The sequence below is a fragment of the Cibotium barometz genome, chromosome 62 (assembly GCF_041138505.1).
Source record: "Cibotium barometz isolate CiBa-2024 chromosome 62, ASM4113850v1, whole genome shotgun sequence".
NCBI lineage: Eukaryota > Viridiplantae > Streptophyta > Polypodiopsida > Cyatheales > Cibotiaceae > Cibotium > Cibotium barometz.
The window spans coordinates 27,337,648-27,358,468 of record NC_141107.1 but is presented as its reverse complement, the minus strand read 5'-3'; the positions used below and the strand labels follow the sequence as shown (position 1 = coordinate 27,358,468).

Genomic DNA, 20,821 nt, shown 5'->3' with positions numbered 1-20,821 from the left:
TTGAACGATTCACGAACCCTCCTCAGGGTGGAGAATCGGAGGCCTTAACTGGCCAACGGTCGAAAGGCCGTAACAAGAGCAAAGGAAGGCTTCACCGGAGAAGTCTTCTGAGAAGAAGTCCGACGCTGACCGCGAGAAACTAAAGGTAGAGAGGGCCTGTAATGATTGTGGCCAGAAAGGCCACTATTGGAGGCAATGTCCCAAGCGGAACACCGAGAAGGGTGAAGACTCCTCAGCAGCAATCATGAAGACTCCAGCTTTTGTGCACTTGGAGGTGATGGACACCGATGTTTCATTTTCTTCAGGCAAGGAGGAGGTTGGAGGACTCGCCGCTACGGATACTCATGAGTGGATTCTAGACAGTGGTGCTTCCAGGCACATGACTCCTCCTTGTTCAGATTTACAGGATCTTTGCAGGTATTCTGGTCACATTCTTACTGGGGATACATCCACTATCCCAGTTCACAGTGAGAGCAGGTTGGAGATAGTTCCCGATGGCAGAGGAGGGAAGCATTCCTCCCAGGTATTGTATGTTCCCGCACTTGGTTTTCATCTGTTGTCAGTGCATCAGGTTTGCAATACTGACGTACGAGTGGAGTTTGATGAGCATTTTGTTGCTCTCCGAGACAAGGCAACAGGCCAGGTAGTTTGGGAAGGCAGAATGGAGTTTACAAACTTTCAGCACTCTCTCTCCCAAGTCCTCAGTTTTGTGATGAGTGGCAGTCTGGTAATGGCCACTTAAGTGTAGATATGCTGCAAGTGCAAGCTTTCCGGGACCAAATGGAGGATAGCTTGCCAGTTGATGGCATCAGTTGGCAGGAGCTTTCCAGTACATATGTTGGTAGTTCTTGTGTTTGTCAATCAGAGGAAACTTTACAGGTAACTTATGCTCTGATGTCTCGTAGTAATCGGGACAAAGAAACTCCTATAGATGTGGAAGTTCTTTCCACGGGGACCTATTGGAAAGCCAGGCAGGTGGCAGTTGATTACTTGCAGAAGGAGGTGGATATTGCACATTCTCCAGGCTTTGTGGTTCCAGATTCAAAGGGGGTGGTTTACAAGTTTCCTAAGGCCTTGAGTGACCTTCAGTAGGTTTCCAAGACTTGGCATCCCACCGTAACAGGTGTTGATCCTTGTGAGCAGTATGATGCCTCTTTGACTCGGAAGCAGAATGGTTCATTGATTTGGTTGATGGATACCAGATTGGACGGGAGCTTCCTGATGAGGCTATTGAGCTCATGGTTGCAGATGACTCTTTGGGAGGCAAGATTGCGTATCTTGTGGTTTCTACAGATTGATGGATGGAGTCTGACTCTAAGGATGGAGTGACTCAAATAGGGGAGGAGATCCAGACACGAGGAGATCTACTTCAGGTCACACTTTTACCCCCTCGCTCAGGAGCAGTTTCTTGGAGCAGTAAGAGGCAATGAACTATTGCCTCATCTTCGACAAAGGCAGAGTACCAGGCTGCTTGTGGTGCTGCTTACGAGGTGGTGTGGCTGCGGAGGTTGCTTGGCGAGATTGGGTTTCCACAGAAGGAGCCCACAGTCATCCAGTGCGATAACCGAGTTGTATAGCTATTGCTCAGAACCCGGTCTTCGATATCTTTTATTTTTGCACACACATAAAATCGAATGCATATGCAAATATACTTTGAAAATCCCCTATTCTCAAGCCATAAATCTCACCCGTGGATCTAGTCATACTAGATGACCCCGAGCACCAGTGTTCCCAATCATACAGGTCACACCTCCAAACCTACTAGTCACACTAGCACTGCCAGAAGTGCTACTGATCATATCAGCAACGCTCCCATTCCTCTAGAAATACCAGTCTATACTGATCATATCAGCAAAGCCTAAATACTAAACATCCGGAGGGTGATTCACCAATCAAACTGTCACAATTGTGACTAACTCTCTTAATCTCTCCTTAATTACTCCTTAATCCCTTATTAACTGAAAGGACACCTATGAAGGATCACACCCTTACACATGGGTCACTATCATAGGACATGTCTATTCATTAAAAGACACCCCTAAGTCCAAAGGACATAACCGTTGATTCAAGAGCCACACCCCTTCCCAGGGATGTGTCTCTTCACTTGTACCCTTTCGGCCTCTATTTAAGAAAGGCCCTTGTCTCAATGCAAACAACTCAGTTTTCCGCTTTCTAATTATCTTTAGTTCTTGTATTCAATTTTAATCATGTTTTAATAGACTAGGAAGTCCTCACAGTGGTATCAAAGCAAACAAGCTCCAAACTATAGGATGCCCACATCCAAAAAAAATCCTAACCCTAACCCTAAAAATCAAAAACCCTAAATCAGCAAATTAACTTTAGAATTAGGGATAGCAAGAGTCGTATGGAGAACAGGAGAGAATGCCCCATTTAATTTTGCCCAATTCTACCAATTTTGCTTGATTAAGCATTTTTTCCCCAATTTTCTCAAACACAAAAAAAAAAATGGTGGGAAGCAGACTCACATCAGGGTTCCATCCAAATGCTTGAAGGCTGCCCTGTACTCTATTGGAGGTCTTGATAGCACTTTCTTGGGGCTGAATCGTTTCCACGCAAGGGGCGCCACCCAATCGTTTCCTGAAAGCCACAACCTTTCACGTTTTTCTTTTATGTGACGTTTCACATAATACATTAAGGTTTAATTAGCCTTATAAGTTAGGCTAAACCCACGTGGCTTTACCCAACGACCCACGCAGCCGGCAGCCAGCACGTTAACAGCAGCCGGCAGCCAGCACGTTAACAGCAGCCGGACCTACATGAAGACGCCCACGGCAGCGACCAGCGTAACGCACAAGGAAAAAAATTAAAAAAATAAGAAGACGAACCCACAGAAACGACCAACGCTAATTCAAAAAAAAAAAAGAGAGGGAGAGCCCACAGCCGTTTTTAGCCAACGCCCGCCGCCACCCTGCACACACCGTCAGCGTACTGGCCTCTTGCCACTTCTCTTCATCATATTCAGCCTCTGACGTCGGTCTTCATCATTTGTGCAACAACATTCATTATGGCAACTTCATTCAGGTGTGATTTTTCCATTTTCTTGGGCATAAAAATATCACATAATGTGGAGTATTAGAATATCAGAAACCCGCCATTTCATTCTTTTGCAAGCTCTTCTCTCATCCGGGGCCAATATCACTTTTTACGGGTTCAAGAGCACCTCTCAGATCACATAGACACACGTTACCCTCTTCTCCGACAGCATATGGTAGAGGAAACCTATGATTTCAGTTATTTACAGGATACACCCTCTCAATCCATAGTGCCTCTCCTACCCGTGTTTCTCCACCGATCTCAGCCCCTGTTCCAGTGAGTGTGTCCCCCTTTTCTAGCCCACTCATTACCGCATTCAGTTAGCCACACCGACTTCTCACCCCCGAGAATTCGACGTGTGGGTGATTCGTGTTCGTACTTCTGCACAGGATCTGGATCATTATTGTTTTATACTCAGGCGTCATCCTTATTTGGGCGCTATCCTCCCCGAGTGTAGCATCATTTTTCATGAATATTGCACCTATTCTGAGGACGTTAATCCATCTTCATTCACGGTGCGCCCCTCTACACTGGAGTATACACCCTTGACACCAGTAGCTGCCCCTACCCCTGTATCTTCTTCTCCAGTAGCAGACTCTCGTGCGAGCCCAGTCACAGAGGATCGCCCTTACTATATTGGATGGTCTATAGCCGCTTCACCAGTACGTAGCCTCTCCTCTCGGGATTTCGAGATGCCGCACCCTCAAGCGGATGGTTCTTACTAGAGCCCAACGGCCTCATCAACAGCAAAAACCCCCAGAGCCTCATCACCCAGAAGCCTCTACATCAACATCTTCTCTCATAGCAAAACCTGCTGACATACCAGCCCCTCCGGAATGGCAGCCAACTTTGCAGCAACTTCAACAGCAGTTCCAACAACAACTCCAGGAGTCTATGGCATCCTTGGCTTCTCAGATCCAGCAGCTCCACACGGATCGCCACTCCTACACGAGTTCCGTACCAGCAACAAATGTTTCAGCAACAGTACCAGAAGACACACACGTCATTCCTTCCGAGGTAGAAGCGACGACCTTAAAACTCTTTATCGTCTTTTACAAGCCAGTAAAACAAAGAAATTGGAAATTAAACCCCCTGACTCTTATGGTGGTCAGCGCAATAAGCGCATCTTAGACCAATGGCTCTACAAACTGCGGTTATACTTTGAAGCCATGACCCTTTCTGATTCCAAAAAGGTGATTTTTGCAATATCCCTCCTCAAAGACACTGCTTTATTGTGGTGGCAACGACGACAGCACGTCGAAAAATCGGTTAAAACGTGGGAAAAATTCGAGCGGGTCCTCCGTAAGCAGTTCATACTTGCCAATGCGGATTTCCAAGCCCGTACTCGCTTACGCCATTTGGACCAAACTGGTTCCTTAGCCTCTTATATCTCCCAGTTCACCAACTTGATACTGGAGATTAACTCTTTGTTCCCAACGGATGAACTTCATGCCTTCGCCGATGTTCAAAAATATAACCCTGTCGATCTTGCCAATGCCATACGGTACGCCGAGCGCGTTGCAGACATTAATTCTCGAAATTCGGCCTCTTCCAGTCGAGCTAATGACTTTTAGAAAGCCAATGGATCTTGTATGAGCCGAGATAGTCGCAGAGAGTCATCTGGCACTTCTACCTCCCGGCCTAATCCCCAATGGAATAATTCTCAACACCCTCGCCAACCAGAATGATCGTCCTCTTTTCGGTTCCGACGTTCTCAATCCTTCCAACCACACAGTTCGGATCGTGGATGGGACCAAACGTGACCAATCTCGCAATCCTTGTCCTTCTACTGTTCCTTCTGGACGGGATCAACAAAAGACGGGATTGTGCACAATTTGTAATGGACCTCGTCGTTAGTTTGAGTGCCCCAAAAGACCAACCTATCGACAGAATTCTAATGCTGAACCCTCCACCTCCGAGAGGAGAAACCCCTAGTTGCTGACAAAAGAAAGCGTGCAGTTAATCACCATGCTATTGCACATGCTTCAGTGATTACCGCTACTGCCACAGCACAAACTGCCTCTTCACCGTTGCTCCAACGGTCAGGTTTTGGTTCTTCAAGGCTCTATTTCCAGTCACCCTATTCATTTGCTCATTGACAGTGGGTGTTCTCATAACTTTGTGGGAACCACCTTGACTCAAAGATTGAAGATTCGAACTTCTCCAAGTGCTGTTGTTTATGAAGTAGAGCTTGCCGATGGTTCCACATCCTTGTGTAACACCGTTGCAAAACACCTCTCCTTTCGAATTCAGCACTATCGTGACAAATTCGATTTCCAAGTCATGAATTTGGCACATTATGATATGATCCTTGGTCAAGAATGGTTGTATCAATATGATCCCCTGGTCAGTTTCCGGAACCATTCTATACAATTTGCTCAAAATGATATGCTTGTGGCACTCGAAGGAATCAGAGACCAACCTTCTACACCAACCCTTTCAGCTCTTCAAGTGAAACGGTGGGTCCGCAAGAGTGGTTGTTCCTCAGCACTTTTAATAGTCTATTCAGCCAACGATTCTCCCGAGGACAGAGAGACAAAGGTGATGTATCTCAGGCAACCTTTCTTTGCTCCATACTTGGATCTTTTTCCTCAAGAACTTCTTGCGGTTCTCCCACCTCGGCAACGCGACCAGTCGAGCATGCTATTGATATCCTTCCTGGCAGTGCTCCACCTACTCGTGCTCCATATCGAGTTTCTTTTACGGAATCTCAAGAGATACAGCAACAACTCAACTTTTGGAGAAAGGACATATTCGACCAGGCAAAAGCCCTTTTGGAGCTCCAGTACTTTTGGTGAAAAAGAAGGATAAGTCTATGCGCCTTTGCATCGACTATCGTGCCCTTAATAAGTTGACTATCAAGAATAAGTATCCTCTTCCGCGCATTGATGAATTGTTTGATCAATTACTCCATGCAAAGGTCTTCTCCAAAATTGATCTTAAGTCTGGATATCATCAAATTCGCATTCGCGAAGATGATGAATATAAGACAGCTTTTCGCGTAAAATATGGTCATTACGAGTACTTGGTCATGCCATTCAGGTTAACCAATGCCCCTGCAACGCTTATGAGTCTCATGAATGATCTTTTTCGTCCTTTTTTGGACAAGTTCGTCATTATCTATCTTGACGACATCCTGGTGTTCAGTCGTAATATGGAAGAACACAAGGCACATCTTTAGATCGTTTTCCAAGTGCTTCGTGACAATGCTCTTTATATTAATCCAGGCAAAAGTGAATTCTTCAAGACATCCTTGGAATACCTTGGACATGAGATGGAGCATACATAGTACACCTGATTGGGTCCCAATTACCCACTGAAGGTCCCCCCCTCCGAAGAGAGTATTTGCTTATATTACTGCAAGAGAACGAACACAAGTAAATACTGATTTTCTCTCCCAACAGAGACTGACCTGATTTCCTGATTTTCCAAATTCCCACAGGGATTTCCCCTTCTTCTGGACGCCTAAGGCTTCCTGGGCTGAGTACACCACTCCTGCAAGATTGGCAGCCTGTAGAAGCTGGCAATGACTTGTGTTTTCGCCAACACGGTTTGCTGAATATTGCTGCTGTCCTCGTCATGCCTTGCATTTTGCTTCATTGGCTTGAAACTTGTGCAGATGCCTGTGAGGGTTGCAGACAGGAATGATGCGCAGTAAGGTGCCTTCTTACCTGGTCAGCTCTTCTAAAGGCTGACAGGCTTTTTGAACAAATAATTCTTTTTATTGCCCCTTTTTCCGTTTAGCATGGGTGCCCTTTTGTGACGAGCCCTTGTCTCCTCAAATTTGGGTATTGGGCACCTATGGGCTGCCCTCTAGCCTTGCCCATGATCCCATAATTGCATAAATTGCCATCTGGTTGACCTTGCTAGTGACCTTGGATGGAAAAGGCTTTCGCATGAGTAGACGTATGTGTAACTTATTCATACGTATGTGTGAGAGAACACTTGCTTAGGTGTGAAAACCCCGTTATATCTGGATTATGATAAGTGTGACATGTGTCATGTGTGTTTGTGAGTGTGGTTTGTCTGGATCAAAAGATTAAGGTTGTAAACCTACAAAAAGGCATTGTACTTGGTGATTAACATATCAATCAAATCATGAGCATTGGGTCGTGCAAATACTTTCTCTTACACCTTTGGTCTCTCTTCTCTCCCCCAGGGCTCTCCATTTTCAACATTTGGTATCAGAGCCACTTTGAACTGGGCGCCTCTGCCTCGCGCCACCACTTGAGCCGTTGCCGCCCGTTTGCGCTGTCTATTCGGCGGAGCTTGTGATAGCATGTCGGCAGGGCTGAGCTGAGTTGGCTAGGCGGACTGGGGGAGCAGGGACCTTGGCTGAGCTGCTCGTTGCTGGGTGGCGCTAGGCGCCCGTGGCCCCTACTCGCCTTATGTCCATTTTGGTGGGTCTACAGCATCTTTTCGTCCCTGCGCCATCGTCCGCCTGCTCGCAGTTTTTGTTTGTTAGCCCACGTGTGCAGTCCATGCCGCCTTCTTTGTAGCCATTGTGGCCTGTGCCTGCATGTGCAGTTTCTTCACCTGCGTGTTGACTTGCCTCTTCGCATGTGCTGCACCGATGCCTGCTTACCTCCCCAACTGGCTCCACCTATCTTGCTGTGTGTGCCAATGAATCTCTGCTCACACCCTTGCCTACTCTTCATCGAGCATCTCTTCTTCACTTCTCTCAGCTCCTCTCACTATGTAGTCTCCACCTCACGTATGCCATGGTCTTGACAGAATTTATTGAGCTTCTCATGTGTTATCATGGTAGCATTTCATTTTTGACTGTGCACTACTCATTGGACCCGCGTTTGCTTCATTATTATGGCGCTTTCGACAGCTACCATATCCCCGCTAGTTGAAAAGTTATCAGGTCCAATCACCTACAAACTTGTTGCCAAAGGCAGCAAGTGCCATCTTGGTTACTACGAATCGTTCTTATAAAAAGGGTATCGTGAAAGACCTGGGTTCGATTCGCCCACTGGCCTAAAGAGATGAGAGGTGTAGTCAATCACCCGCAAACTTGTTGCCAAAGGCAGTAAGTGCCATCTCAATTACTACGAATCGTTCTTATAAAAAGGGTATCGTGAAAAGTTCTCAGGCAGACAAAGATGTAGTTGCTGATGATGCGGGAGGGGCTATTGGAGGTCATCTCTGAGAAAGAAAAATGCCTTGAAACTTTAAGCCATGAGTTGAAGCTGTGGCAACAACACAACCAAAGGGCCATTATAGTCATAGGACTGGAACTTGTTGACTCACTAGTGCATCATATCGATTTCAAGTCTACGACCAAGCAGATTTAGGCCAAACTAGAAGGTATTTGAAGAAAAGTGACTATGCTCATCAAGAGCATGCGAGGAATAACATGTTTTGGAGATCTTTTGTGTAGCAACTACAAAGTTTGAAGATCTAGTGGCATGGCTCCTTGAAAAGGATAGAAGAATCGAAGAAGATCTTCAATCCAACAATAGTATTGACCACGACAAAGTCTTTGTGGGAGAACATAATTGGAAGAATAACAAGAAGATTCAGTGCAGATACTGCAAAAGGATGGGGCACAAGGAGTCCAACTGCATCAAGAAGTTGGAAAAAGAGTAAGAAAAGCGTCATCTAATCTCGCAGCTGATGATGAGGAGCTGCTAGTTGAAGGTGAAGAAATAACCGCTGCAAAAGTCCAAGTCTCCCTCAATGAGGATGATTGGGTATTCTAGCTATTTGTGTGTGTGAGAGTCAATAAGGGTTCTTTGCCTTGGGTAGTCCTCTTAAAATCTGATTGTACTTACGTCTGTGTGTGCACCTGAAGTTATAAAAAGCTGTGTATCCTTATCCCAGTTAGGAGCGAGTGTCACCATTTCGGTCCTTGAACAACTAGGTATCCTTAAATAAATGCAAAGATAGATTCTCATTGGATCTTTCTATGTATTTGGACACTAGTTTGTGTGAGGACTTCCCAGTCTATTAAGACATGTTTAAAATTGAATACAAGAACTAAAGATAATTAGAGAGCGAAAAACTGAGTTGTTTGCATTGAGACAAGAGCCTTTCTTAAATAGAGGCCGAAAGGGTACAAGTGAAGAGACACATCCCTGGGAAGGGGTGTGGCTCTTGAATCAACGGTTAAGTCCTTTGGACTTAGGGGTGTGTCTTTTAATGAATAGACATGTTCTTTGATAGTGACCCATGTGTAAGGGTGTGACCCTTCATAGGTGTCCTTTTAGTTAATAAGAGATTAAGGAGTAATTAAGGAGAGATTAAGAGAGTTAGTCACAATCGTGACATTCCCTCCCACTTAAAATAAGACTCTAGCTAAGAAGAGATGGTTGTCTTTGAAAGAATTCCCGAAGAAGTTCTGGATATTCCTGTAAGTCTTCATTACTTTGCCAAGTAGAGTCGGAATCATCAAGATCTCTCCATTTAACCAAAAATTCTGTAGTGAGTTTATGTCGTATTTCTTTCTGTCAGACATCAAGAATTGTCTCTGGAATTAAGAGTATGTGTTCATCTTCGATTTCTGGAACATAATCCAAAATATCTAAAACTGAAAAATCACGGTCTACAAACTTCTTGAGCCAAGAAATATGGAAAGTTGGATGAATTCTACCCCACGAAGGTTGTAACTCCAACTTATAACTGAGAGATGAGTTCTTCTTAATAATACAAAAGGGTCCATAATATCTTGGGCAAAGCTTTGGAAAGACTGATTTCACTGTCTTGTATCGATGAGAGGCAATATATAATAATACCAAGTCTCCTTCTTGAAATTCAATGTGACGATGACGCTTATTAGCTGTGCGTTGATATTGCTCTTGGATGCTGACTATCTTATCCTTAATTTGTAATAGAATATCTTGCATTTCGTGAATAAGTTAGTCTGCTGAAGCCACTTTATGCTGAAGAACAAAGTTGGTAGGAATAAGAGGAGTATGGCCATAAGCTGCTTGAAAAGGTGTCATTCCAATAGCTGAATGATAAGAATTATTATAAGCAAATTTCACCAAAGGTAAATATTCTTTCCATGAAGCTAATCGAGACTGAACATAATGACGCAGCATTTCTTCTAGAATCTGATTAACTCGTTCCGTTTGTCCATCTGTCTGTGGATGATAAGCAGAGCTAAAGAGTAAATTTGTACCAAGAGACTTGAATATGGAAGTCCAAAAATGTCCTGTAAACTTTGGATCTCGATCAGAAACTATAGATTTTGGCAATCCATGAAGTTTGAAGATATACTATATAAACAGTACTACAATATCTGAAGCCTGGGCTGCTTTCTTGCACGGAATGAAATGTGCCATTTTAGAAAATCTGTCAACCACCACAAGAATCTGTGTATTGCCTTTAGAAGAACGTATCAATGAAGTAATAAAATCCAAACTAATACTTTCCTAGCGTTCATTTGAAATTGGAAGTGATTGAAGAAGACCAACTGGAACTTGTCTGCTAGCTTTTATACGTTGGCACGAGAGACATGCTGTAACAAACTTAATAACATCTTGCTTCATTTGAGGCCAATAGTATGTAGCTGTGAAAGATATGTCTTGTTGATGCCTGGGTGTGCAGCATAAGTAACCTCGTGATGTTCTTTCACCAATACTCTTCGAGCACAAGTATCATGAGGTACACAAATATGGTCCTGACAATATAATAAACCATCCACTATTGTATATGCTCCATAAATCTTCAAGTCGGAAGGAGTTGCATTCTGAGAATTGAGAATTCGAAATGCATTTCCAAAATCACGATCTTTTGAATAACGGTCCTTGAAACTTTGAGGTATATCCATTTCAACTGTAGAAATAGCCAAGACCGAAGCTGGCGGCATACGACTGAGGGCATCCGCAACCACATTGGTAAGACCAGGAACATACTCAATTGTCATATGAAAATTGGCTAGGAATTCGACCCAACGCGCTTACCTAGCATTCATAACTAGCTGCGTGAAGATATATTTTAAAGAATGATGATTTGTTTTCACCACTGAATCCGCACCAAGGAGAGGAGATAATGTTTCCATGCACGATAGGCATGAACAATAGCCAAAAATTCCTTGTCATATACTGGGTATCTTCCTTGAATTGCAGAGTACTTATGACTATCAAACGCAATAGCACGTCCTTGTTGCATTAAGACGGCACCAGTGGCAATATCAGAAGCATCTGTGTAAACATCTAAGGGGAGAGTAGGGTCAAGAATAGCCACGACAGGAGTTGTTGTCAAAGTTGTCTTTAAATTTCCAAAAGCTTGTGTTGCGGCTTTAGTCCATTTGAATGGACGAGCGGACTTTAGAACTTTGTGACAGGAGCAGCTATTTCGGAAAATCGATGAACCTTTGTGTGATAGAAGTTGGCAAGTCCCAAAAAAGAACGAACATCATGGATGTTTGTGGGAGTTGGCCAATTGACAATAACCTGTATTTTCTTTGGATCCACCGAAATACCGTCTGCTGAAACACTCTCCTATTTGGTCTTTCCATAATCAGCAATTAATGCACACCTAACCACAATTAAGAAGCTTCCGCTACGCCGCATGTAACAAGATACATTGTATCTAGTCATGCATAGTTGGCATGGTTGGCCACACCAGCCAACCCTACCAACCGACTAGGTTGGCCAACTATGCCAACTGGGCCAACTGTACATGACTAGATAATGTATCTAAAACCTGTCCACGTTAGATGAACCTGGGCGCCTTGTTGTGGAGCACGTGTCTGGCTGTCCCAAAACTGCCCCAATCTGCTCAAATCTTGCCCTTGAGGCGCTTGCAAGTATGAAGCATGTCCACGTGGCAGGGCAGTGGATTTAATTATTAAACTGGAAGATACTGCAGACACCGTGCACACACTCTATGACTTCTGCTGTCTGTATCAGCTACTTGCTGAGCCTCGTCCTTTTCTCTCTACGTTTACAACTTCCACTTTTCTTTTATTTGGGTGTTGTTGAGTTTTATTAGATGCCATTGTGCATGTTTAGCTACACAAACTAATGAAGGAGCCCCTTTAATCTAACTATCTTACTATAAATAGCAAGATTTTTTAGATGGTGATAACTATTTTGATGACTTGTTCAAACTTTCTAGAGAAAGTAATATGCTGAAAATTACTACCTGGAAAGGAGCAGGCAAATTTGGATCAAAAAGACTTATTGGAGCTGCAACTGGCATCATGGAGCATCCTGCAACTGAAATTGCTTGGACAGAATTTGGAGCACCACTGCTGTGCTGAGTATCCATCATCATCCCAGGTAGCCCAGCATTCATATCCCCGCCATTTTGATTCAATGTTCCTGACGATGAAGTGAAGGGTGTATGTGTCCAATCAGGCTGCTTTCCAGATGGATGATATGCAGTTCCCATAAAGCTCACTCCAAGTTGCCCAAATTGTCCAACTGGTGTAAAAGGATTGGTGTAGACCAGCATGTGAGGGTGCCCTTGAATGCTAGGCAGTCCTGCTGGACCCATAAAAGGTGGTGGAGCACCATAGAATGAATCTGATGTACTTGAGTGCCTGTGCTGCCATCCTGGAACACCACCTGCTCCTAGAGCTGCAAGACCAGGCTCAAATGGAGCCAACAGGGCATCTTCACGGGGACCAAAAGCAAAGATTGGTCCTCCCAAGATAGTTCCCATCTCCAGACAAGGGAAGGGTGAAGCCCTGCTTGGTAAAGACTGTAGCATGAGTCCTGAAGTGGCCGGAACACTGGGTAAAGAGGCTTGCAGTAAAGGTGCAGGAGTCTCGACTGAGAGATCAGCAGGAAGAGCTACAGCCATGGAATCATCAAGCCCCAAGGAAATACTTGGGGCCTGGATGATTACAGGTCTTGTTACTTCAACTCCTGCACACCATGAAAGCAAGACAATGCCAAGCTTTAGAAATGAAAATCAGGTATATATTGACACCTAAGGTCCTATCCTCCCGTGCTCAAAAACATGCATAGCTACAAAGATACTAAACTAGACCACTGCATCACAATGCAGGTACTGCTCACCAGAGGAATTAGCAAAGGAAGAAAAACTGCCAACTGGGGCTCCACCACCTAGAGCAGTGCCTGCATCAGAATGATTCCCTACTGTTTCATCATTACTTATGGCAGCTACTGCAACAGCAGACGCAGCAGCCTCTGCTTCTGCCTCAGGATCAACAAGTTGTCCATGTAAATCATGCTCCCCTGTTGTACTAATCTTATTGGATGTGAACACTCCATTATTGTCTGGTCCCAAAAAATTCCTCGTATGACTTAAGTGATGGGTTGGAATGTTAGCCATGTCTGCTCCGAAGCCCAATGGTGAACCTATTGCTCCAATAAAAGATGGTGATGGAGGATGACTGCCAGAGGAGATGACTGTTGGAGAGGTAACGGCACCTGCATGCAAAAGACGTGTCAAAAATGAGGTTAGTTTTGGCAAGACACTTCTTGGAAGCAAATCAAAATATGCTAATGAGACCAACATCGCCTCCAGACCCACCAAACTGAATCTTCTCTCCAGCCAAAAGTGAGCTTATGGGGCCTGGCACTGAAACAGAAGCTTTAACTGGTGCAGGCGCCTTCTCAAGTGCCAAGGCAGAGGTAAGTGAGATTCCCGGTTCCAAAACCGTGGAGATGGGTGCCATCTGTGATGCCATACCTTCAAATCGGAAGGGATTCATGGCCTCTTCTATTTGAATCTGTGTTAGGCTGACAACCTGCTTAGAACAAACACTTGTGTCAGTCACTTTTGAACTACATTACAGCCACCTTGTAGAAAACTGGATTTCAAAGTGGAAAGCTGGGTGTCAAAAACAAACATCATAATTAAATGTGTTCTCACTTCTTGAGGAGACCGTTGCACACCCCAAGCAGCATTTATTATACTCGGTGTGCTATCAGGAGCATTGCTGCGGTATCGATGTCCATATGCATGCACTTTTCCAGAATCGATGTGGGTAGCAATGGACATTGATTGACCCTGCCCAGACCTACACATAAACAGCAGAAAAAATCCATTTAAAAGGTACAAGAACTTTTAACTCAAGTAAAATGCATGGATCAAAGAGGAAATTGCTGGCCTTACTTGGAAACCTTGGAGATTTTCTGACTATCATCACATGACTCACTTGCTGATGTGCCGATTGACGTTGAGATGACACAGAATTGTGGCACAGTAGAGCCAAATTCAGCAGTCGGACTCTGCTTACTGTGCCTACCCTCACTATTAACCATCTCAGCACTGGACATAGGCCACCTTTCAATGCCATGCTTGCTTAAACTGGCTACAGCAGCTTCCTCATGTTGCACAGCCTTTCCAGATAACTTCTGCTGCTTCCTTGCCACCTGCTCTTTTACCTTCATTTTGAGAAACATGTACCTTCAGCAATTCTAGCATTTGATGTGAAAAGGCAAATAAGTCTCACGAAAACAATTACCTTAAACTCCTTCAATTTTGCCTTGTCACGCAGTTCGCGTTGTTCTCTAAGCATCTGGCGCTTTGATCTGACCTCGATAAAGTCATCTTTATCATTCTGTATTTCAATCCCTGGCTGCTCAAAAACAAAAACTACTCCAGTCTGCAGAGGTGCATCCCCCACGTCATCAGATTTGTACTTCTTTAAAATGCCTTTAGTTTGAGAGGTGCTTGTGAGCCCATTCCTCACTGTCTCTGTTTGACCACCACTAGCTTGGTTACTTTTGGATCCAGCCTGCATAGGATGTGAGCCAGGAACTGCCTCAACATTTTGAGTGTTGGCTCCACCAAAACTCCTTGAGTACAGATAGCTCCTCGACTCCCTTTGTGCATCCTCATTTGACCTTCTGTCTGTGCTTTCAAGCCTACTGGACACATTGAGATCTGTGGCATAAGAGGACAGATGCTTTCCTTCACTCATACCAACCTCAGGGCCCCCCTCAAAGGCACCCAAAGGTTTACGTACTTTGTACTCAGCTCGACGGAAATTTTGTCGAAACATCCTGCTTCGGCTTACTTCTTTGGTTCCAGTTTCCGGCCATGTCTCCGCTACAGAATATGGACCCTTGAAGCCATGGTTCTTCCCAGCACGTAACCTCCCTCGGCCCCTCCCCAAAATGCCATAGCTCCAAGGACCATTGTTCCTCCTCCTGCCACCTGATATCCTACCAGCTGAAGTGCCCTGGTCAGCCTCAGTATTTACATCAGCTCCTGCAAGAGAAGAGCCTATCTCAACAACGGGCAAAGGAGTCTGAATAACAGCCGGCACAACGACAGGATTATGGTCATTTTGTTCTCCAGAGCTCAAACCACTTCCCAAAGTCATATCAGTCTCAATAGGTTTGTCCGCCGAAGCATTGAAACCTGCAGACAGACCAATGTAGCTTTGTGGTGCCATCTCATTTACTCCCTTGAAAATTTGATCAACCTTTGGCAACCCATGTGAGCCATCCACTGGAGTGAGAGATTCAGCTTGGTGGTGCTGAGGTAAGAAAGGCTGCCCTATTGCATGGTGTATTTGGACAGCTGGTTGCATAGGAGGTAAAGGCTGGCTGAATGGAACAGAATGACATATCTGCCCAAACTGGAAGACAGGAGGCTGTTGATGATGCAAATGAGCAAGCTGAGGCATCTGCGGGTGCACATGAAGCGGCATCTGTATGGAGCCTATTTGAATTGCATTAGGCAGGAGAGGCGTGCCAGGAAGTAGACCCATCTGGAGGTGATATGGTAGCTCCTGCTGAGTTTGAAGGCCGTGCATAGATGGTAACACAGTATTCGAGGTGGTTGACTGTGGAAGTGGTACCGCCATGAAGGAGAAAGGCTGTTGAAACTGCTGCAGTAAAGATTGACCATGGCTTAGGCCTTCTGATTGCCCCACCTGCACAGAATCAAATGCATTTGGCAATGAATGCTGCTGAGTGAGAGGCTGGACAACATAATCTTCTACTGCATCCTGTGCAGCTGAATCCTTCACTTCTGTTTCTGCTTGCTGTTCACATTCTGGCGTGTATACATCGCTCTCCCATTGTGAGTCAACAGGATTGTCAGGATCATCTATGACACCATCTCCAACCTCCTCCATTTGCTGGCTTTCCCAATTAGCCTCTTCCACTTCTGTTGCATTTACATGCTCTTGGCCATCCCCCTCATCTTCATGGACCTTTGCACTCTCCCACTCTTGATCCTCCAACTCATCAATAGCTACCTCATTCTGCAAATGAAGACAATCATGCACATGTACTTCTTTTCCCATATCCTCTGCCCTTGCTTGCACAAGCCAATCTTCATCATCACCTATAGGATCTTCTGTCCTGGTCTCTTGCATGTCAACTGCCGCCTGAGTCTTATCCTCTTCCAGCCTTTCTTCACAATTTGTCAGTTCAGAAACCGCATCAATCTCATTTGGATGCAACTCTTGTTCATGGCATGTTTGAGAGCCATCAGTTGACCCATCTTCAGCTGTATCATCCAAAACTTGCAACTTGCCATTAAGCAGCACAGAAACCTCAGTAGAGGCAGCAGACTCCAGGTTCTCCGACACCCGTGCATCACTTGGCAGCCTGGCCGCAGTATCCACTTTCTCAGCTACAGCTATGTCAGCTTCAAAAGCTGCCACTTGACTACTAGAATTAGTACTTTCTTTATGTGAACCTTCAGAATTATCATTGCAGTCAGCAGAAGGTACAGCCTGTGTATCCTCAGGATAGACAGTCTGCCTATGTGAGGTTGCCCGTCCAAAAATGGGAGGTGGCACCCGGGGTTGTTTAGGTAAAGACTGCCTAAGACGACCAAATGACGGATAATCAGTCTCTCCACCATTCAAGTAAAATGGAAGTGGGGGTGAAGTCAACCGCTGTCCTTCCTGTGACCTGCGCCGGTTATCCCTACTCCACCAACCATCAGCATCTCTTTCATTCCCATTGTCCATGTAACCAGCATTGATATCTGAAGAGAAATGCCTTCCAGAAAAACCTTCATTTTGACCAGATATCCAGTGCTGCTCCTTTCTTGTTGACCATTCTGCTTGTACCCTTTCTTGTGTGTATGTTGATGACGAGCTCCCCAGTGCTCCTGATGGTGAACTCCTTCGAGCCCCAAGGTTTGAACCCCTGAAGGAGATTCCTCTGTATTCCAGTTCATGCTCCAGCTGAGGAAGGTCATCTCGGGGATGAGGCTGTGTTGGTACTAAAGAAAGTCCTGGCCCATCATCCGAAGTCTCTCTTCTCCTCAACTGAACAACTCTATTCCTTTCCACTGAGGCCATCTCCCCTCCTCTCGTATCCGGTGACCATCGTAAAGCACTCCCTGACAGCCTTGGCCGGGAATTTGGAGTTTCCACAGGCTCTCTCCTTGCAGGTGATTGTAAAGGCAATGCTACCCTAAAGGATGCACGCTCATCACTTTGTTCAGCCTTACCAAAGCTCGGACTAAGTCTATCTTCATCTTCCACATCCACTTCTTCAGTCGTCCTTGCTCTCTCGAAGGACCCCATGCTAACCTCTCTCACTGAATAACCTCTTTGCTGCTGTGTAGACTCCCGCTTTGCTATGCGCTCTTCAAGCTCTACAAGCTTCCTTCTCGCAGCCTCTTTCCTTCTTTCCTCTTCCAATATTACCATGCGCTTCTCCTCCTCCCTAGCCCTACGCAATTCCTCAGCTTTCCTGGCAGCCTCTTCCACCTCTCTCTGTGCTTGGGCAGCAGCCTCTCGCGCCTCTTCCTCTATCTTGAGGCGCAACAGCTCCTCTTCTCTGGCAAGCCTTTCCCGCTCTTCCTCTTCCTTCCTTGCAAGCTCAATAGCCCTTTCTCGTTCTTCAACCATTCTCTGGCGTTCCTGCTCCTGCATCTTTTGGACCCTCTCCAACTCCGCTTCAAATAACTCCCTTGCAGGATCACGGTAATTTTGCAGTTCATCCTTCTTTCTCCTTGGAATCTTGGCTTCCAGACCAGATATGCCCACAAAGGCTTCTAAACCGAAAACTGAACTTGCTTTTGAGCCCATTGGATCTTCCAAGAAAGGATCCTGTCCATAGACATTTGCTCTTTTCTCCCTTCCATACTCTAGTCCAGATAAATCACTTCTCACACCATTATGACTGCGGCCAGTACTAGTAGCATCAGATCTGCCAAACTGATGACCACCAGCACTCTTTCGAGGCCTATCCCCTTGCCAATCATCCAGCCCGTGCTTGCTAAAAAAGGTGCCCTTCCTGAAACTACCATCTCGAGAATGCACTTCTCTCATAGACATATCCCGGCGAAGGCTATCACCTCTAAGTGTGGGATCAGCATCTCTAAATGTGCTGGCATTCATCTCTCTCTCAAGCCCATTGTTCCTGTTGCTGAATGACCTACTGGAATTCCCAGACCTTGTGTCCCTGTTATGGTTAGATTCCTTTGCAGTGGAGCTCCATTCTTGCTTTGGAAAATCATTCCTACCAACCCCCTTACCCCAATGGCCAATATCATCCCGCGAACCCACTTCAAATTGATCACTGTGAAACCCTTTAACAATGCCATTGCTAAAGCCTCCATCTTTACTGAATCGTCCTTCAAAACCATAACTACCATTCTTTTCATAAAGTGGATCCCTAGGATTTCTGCCAAATCCAGACAAAGACCCATTTCTTGACGTAGGACGACCCGAATCTGCAGCGCCACTATGATCCAGAGCCCAACTATCTGAAAATTGGTATCCATTTCGTGGTCGACCTGAATCCAACGGGTCAGACTGAGCCGTTCCCTGCGGGCGAACACTTTGTAGGGTTTCTCTCTCATCATCAGCCCAGTTGGAAGTGTGAGTCAACCTTATCAAGGGGGATGGTCCAAAAAAATGACTACCCACTTTCTCAGTAACACCCTGAGTTCCGTAAGAGCGCCCTTCAACACTAGAAGGCTGCTTGGACCTCACTTGTAGCCGCACAGGTTGTGCTAGTTGAAGCTGTGGACCAGAATGATGCTCCAAGTGCAAAACATCTTCTGTACTATTCTGCTGCTGTGAGAGTTGCTGCAGCTTCATGTGCTGATCTTTGAGCTCATGCTGCTTATCCCGTTGCTTCTGTTGCATATCCCTCTGCCGCTGCGGAGCAGGTACAGAAGTGGGGCGGGCAGCTGCCTGGAGAGTAGGGAAGTCTTCTCCTCTAACTATAACTGCTTTCTCAGATGGTGGATATTGCACTGGCACCGGGTTGATTGCACTGGCATTTCGTGAACCAGGGGGGGTGTACACAGCTGGTCTTCCAGTGGATGCTTGGTACGATGGCAACCTTCGCTCCATATTTGCAATGTCTGCCAACGAAGGGGTGATCCTTCCCTGCAAAACAGGGGGACCCCAGCTTGATTCTGGAGTCATTGATGCAGATCTTACAGCAGCTGAATCAACGGGAGCACCAGGCTGTGCCACAAGACTATCCCCAGGAAGAGCCGATACCTGCTGTTTAGTCCAACCAGACGATCCAGAGGCGCCTACAAGTGCAATGGTGGGATCGTTTCCTGCGTGCTCCCTTCGCAAGGAGGGCAGGTTCACAGGGCGAGGGACTGCTAGCTTGGAGGCTCTAGAGGAAGCAGAAGCAACGGACGACACAGAAGGCTGAGATCTACCAGATGAGCGTGAAAGCAAGACCATACCGCCATGGCTGTTCGGCAAGCGAGGTCGACTCAATCCAGAAGAAGACGATGCAGATGCAGAAGAGACACCGTGGCCAGTTGATAGAGAGGGAGGCTGGCCGTACGATTTGTTCAGATTTACAGAAACAAACCTGGATGAGCTACCGGACCTCGCCATGGCCAGTTGGGGTTTTGAAGCGGCGATGGCGACCTGCTTGCCGGGTCTGATTAGGGTTTAGAACTGCTTGATGATGCTGTGATTGCTGCTATAATTTTCCGTGTTCTCTACGCTTGGCTAGGGTTTATGGCGATGAAGAGCTGCTGCGTCCGATGATGATGGCAATGATCGCCAGTGAAGAGGACGACCTTCCCACAGCTGATGTGCGACAGGAGAGTGAAGATGAAGGGCGGCCACGCCCAAAGTTTTGTTTCTGAGGAGATGAAGAAGAAGCCCCTTGGAGGGTTCCCCTGAAACGCACACTGAACGGAGGCACTCCCCTTTAATTTTTGAAAGGGTTTGAAAAAATAAATTTAAATCAAAAATGTTCAATGTAGATGAAAATGTTTCGTTTAACCGAACCACCCATACCTTGCTGACGTGGATCGAGATTGAGATGCTGCGTCCCCCCAAGAGGAAACAGGGCTTGTGGGGGGTCCATAATCCATTAACAAAGCAAATGAAAAGGGTTTCCACCAAGCTCAAATGGAGGGGTGTGGAGGGGTACTGGTTTTCCAAAACCCCTACCCCCCCCACTATCACCTTCGATTAGAAAAAAAAAACGAGGCTCGTATCACGAAAAGAGGAAGATTAGCAAATCCCATTTCTTGGTTTTTCGTGCACGCCAATGGAATTTCATTCGCATCTTGACATTTTTTTCACAGTTCTTACGCATCTTGCAAATGCGGGTCATGTGGAATAATAGCAATCCCATATAATCATGTCATCCCCCATCACCCTAGTGGGACAGGCTCCTTAAAGACCACAACTCAAGCCCTCTTCAAGAACCCCTATGTGCCACTATTAATAGTCCTAGTCTCTGCTAACATTAGTCTCCTATGTGCCACTATTATCCTAGTCCCTGCTAACATTAGTCCCCTATGTGCCACTATATGGGTGCCAAATTTTTTTGGGCCATTGAGTTAAAAAAATGGATTCGTCTGGAAGGTGATTTGTCTAGAAGCAATCTTGTTGGAATCGGCATAATGATTTATGTGAACACTCTCAACC

The 20,821-nt window shown here is 45.7% G+C and overlaps 1 protein-coding gene across 2 annotated transcripts in view; it reads right to left on the bottom strand.

The window, feature by feature from the left end:
• LOC147604312 (uncharacterized) overlaps nucleotides 1-20,069 on the bottom strand; it is a 63,719-nt gene extending 43,650 nt beyond the window's left edge. Inside the window, exons 1-6 of one of the 2 annotated variants that reach the window (XM_086795606.1) lie at nucleotides 14,450-20,069; nucleotides 14,098-14,369; nucleotides 13,855-14,002; nucleotides 13,513-13,729; nucleotides 13,035-13,409; nucleotides 12,154-12,881 (exon numbers count right to left, since the gene is read on the bottom strand). In XM_086795606.1, the coding sequence (XP_086651732.1) occupies nucleotides 12,154-12,881; nucleotides 13,035-13,409; nucleotides 13,513-13,729; nucleotides 13,855-14,002; nucleotides 14,098-14,369; nucleotides 14,450-19,771 (7,062 nt within the window). In that variant the 5' untranslated portion in view covers nucleotides 19,772-20,069. The remainder of the gene's footprint in view (nucleotides 1-12,153; nucleotides 12,882-13,034; nucleotides 13,410-13,512; nucleotides 13,730-13,854; nucleotides 14,003-14,097; nucleotides 14,370-14,449) is intronic. The other variant, XM_086795607.1, reaches the window with a different exon arrangement.
• Nucleotides 20,070-20,821: the final 752 nt, after the last annotated feature.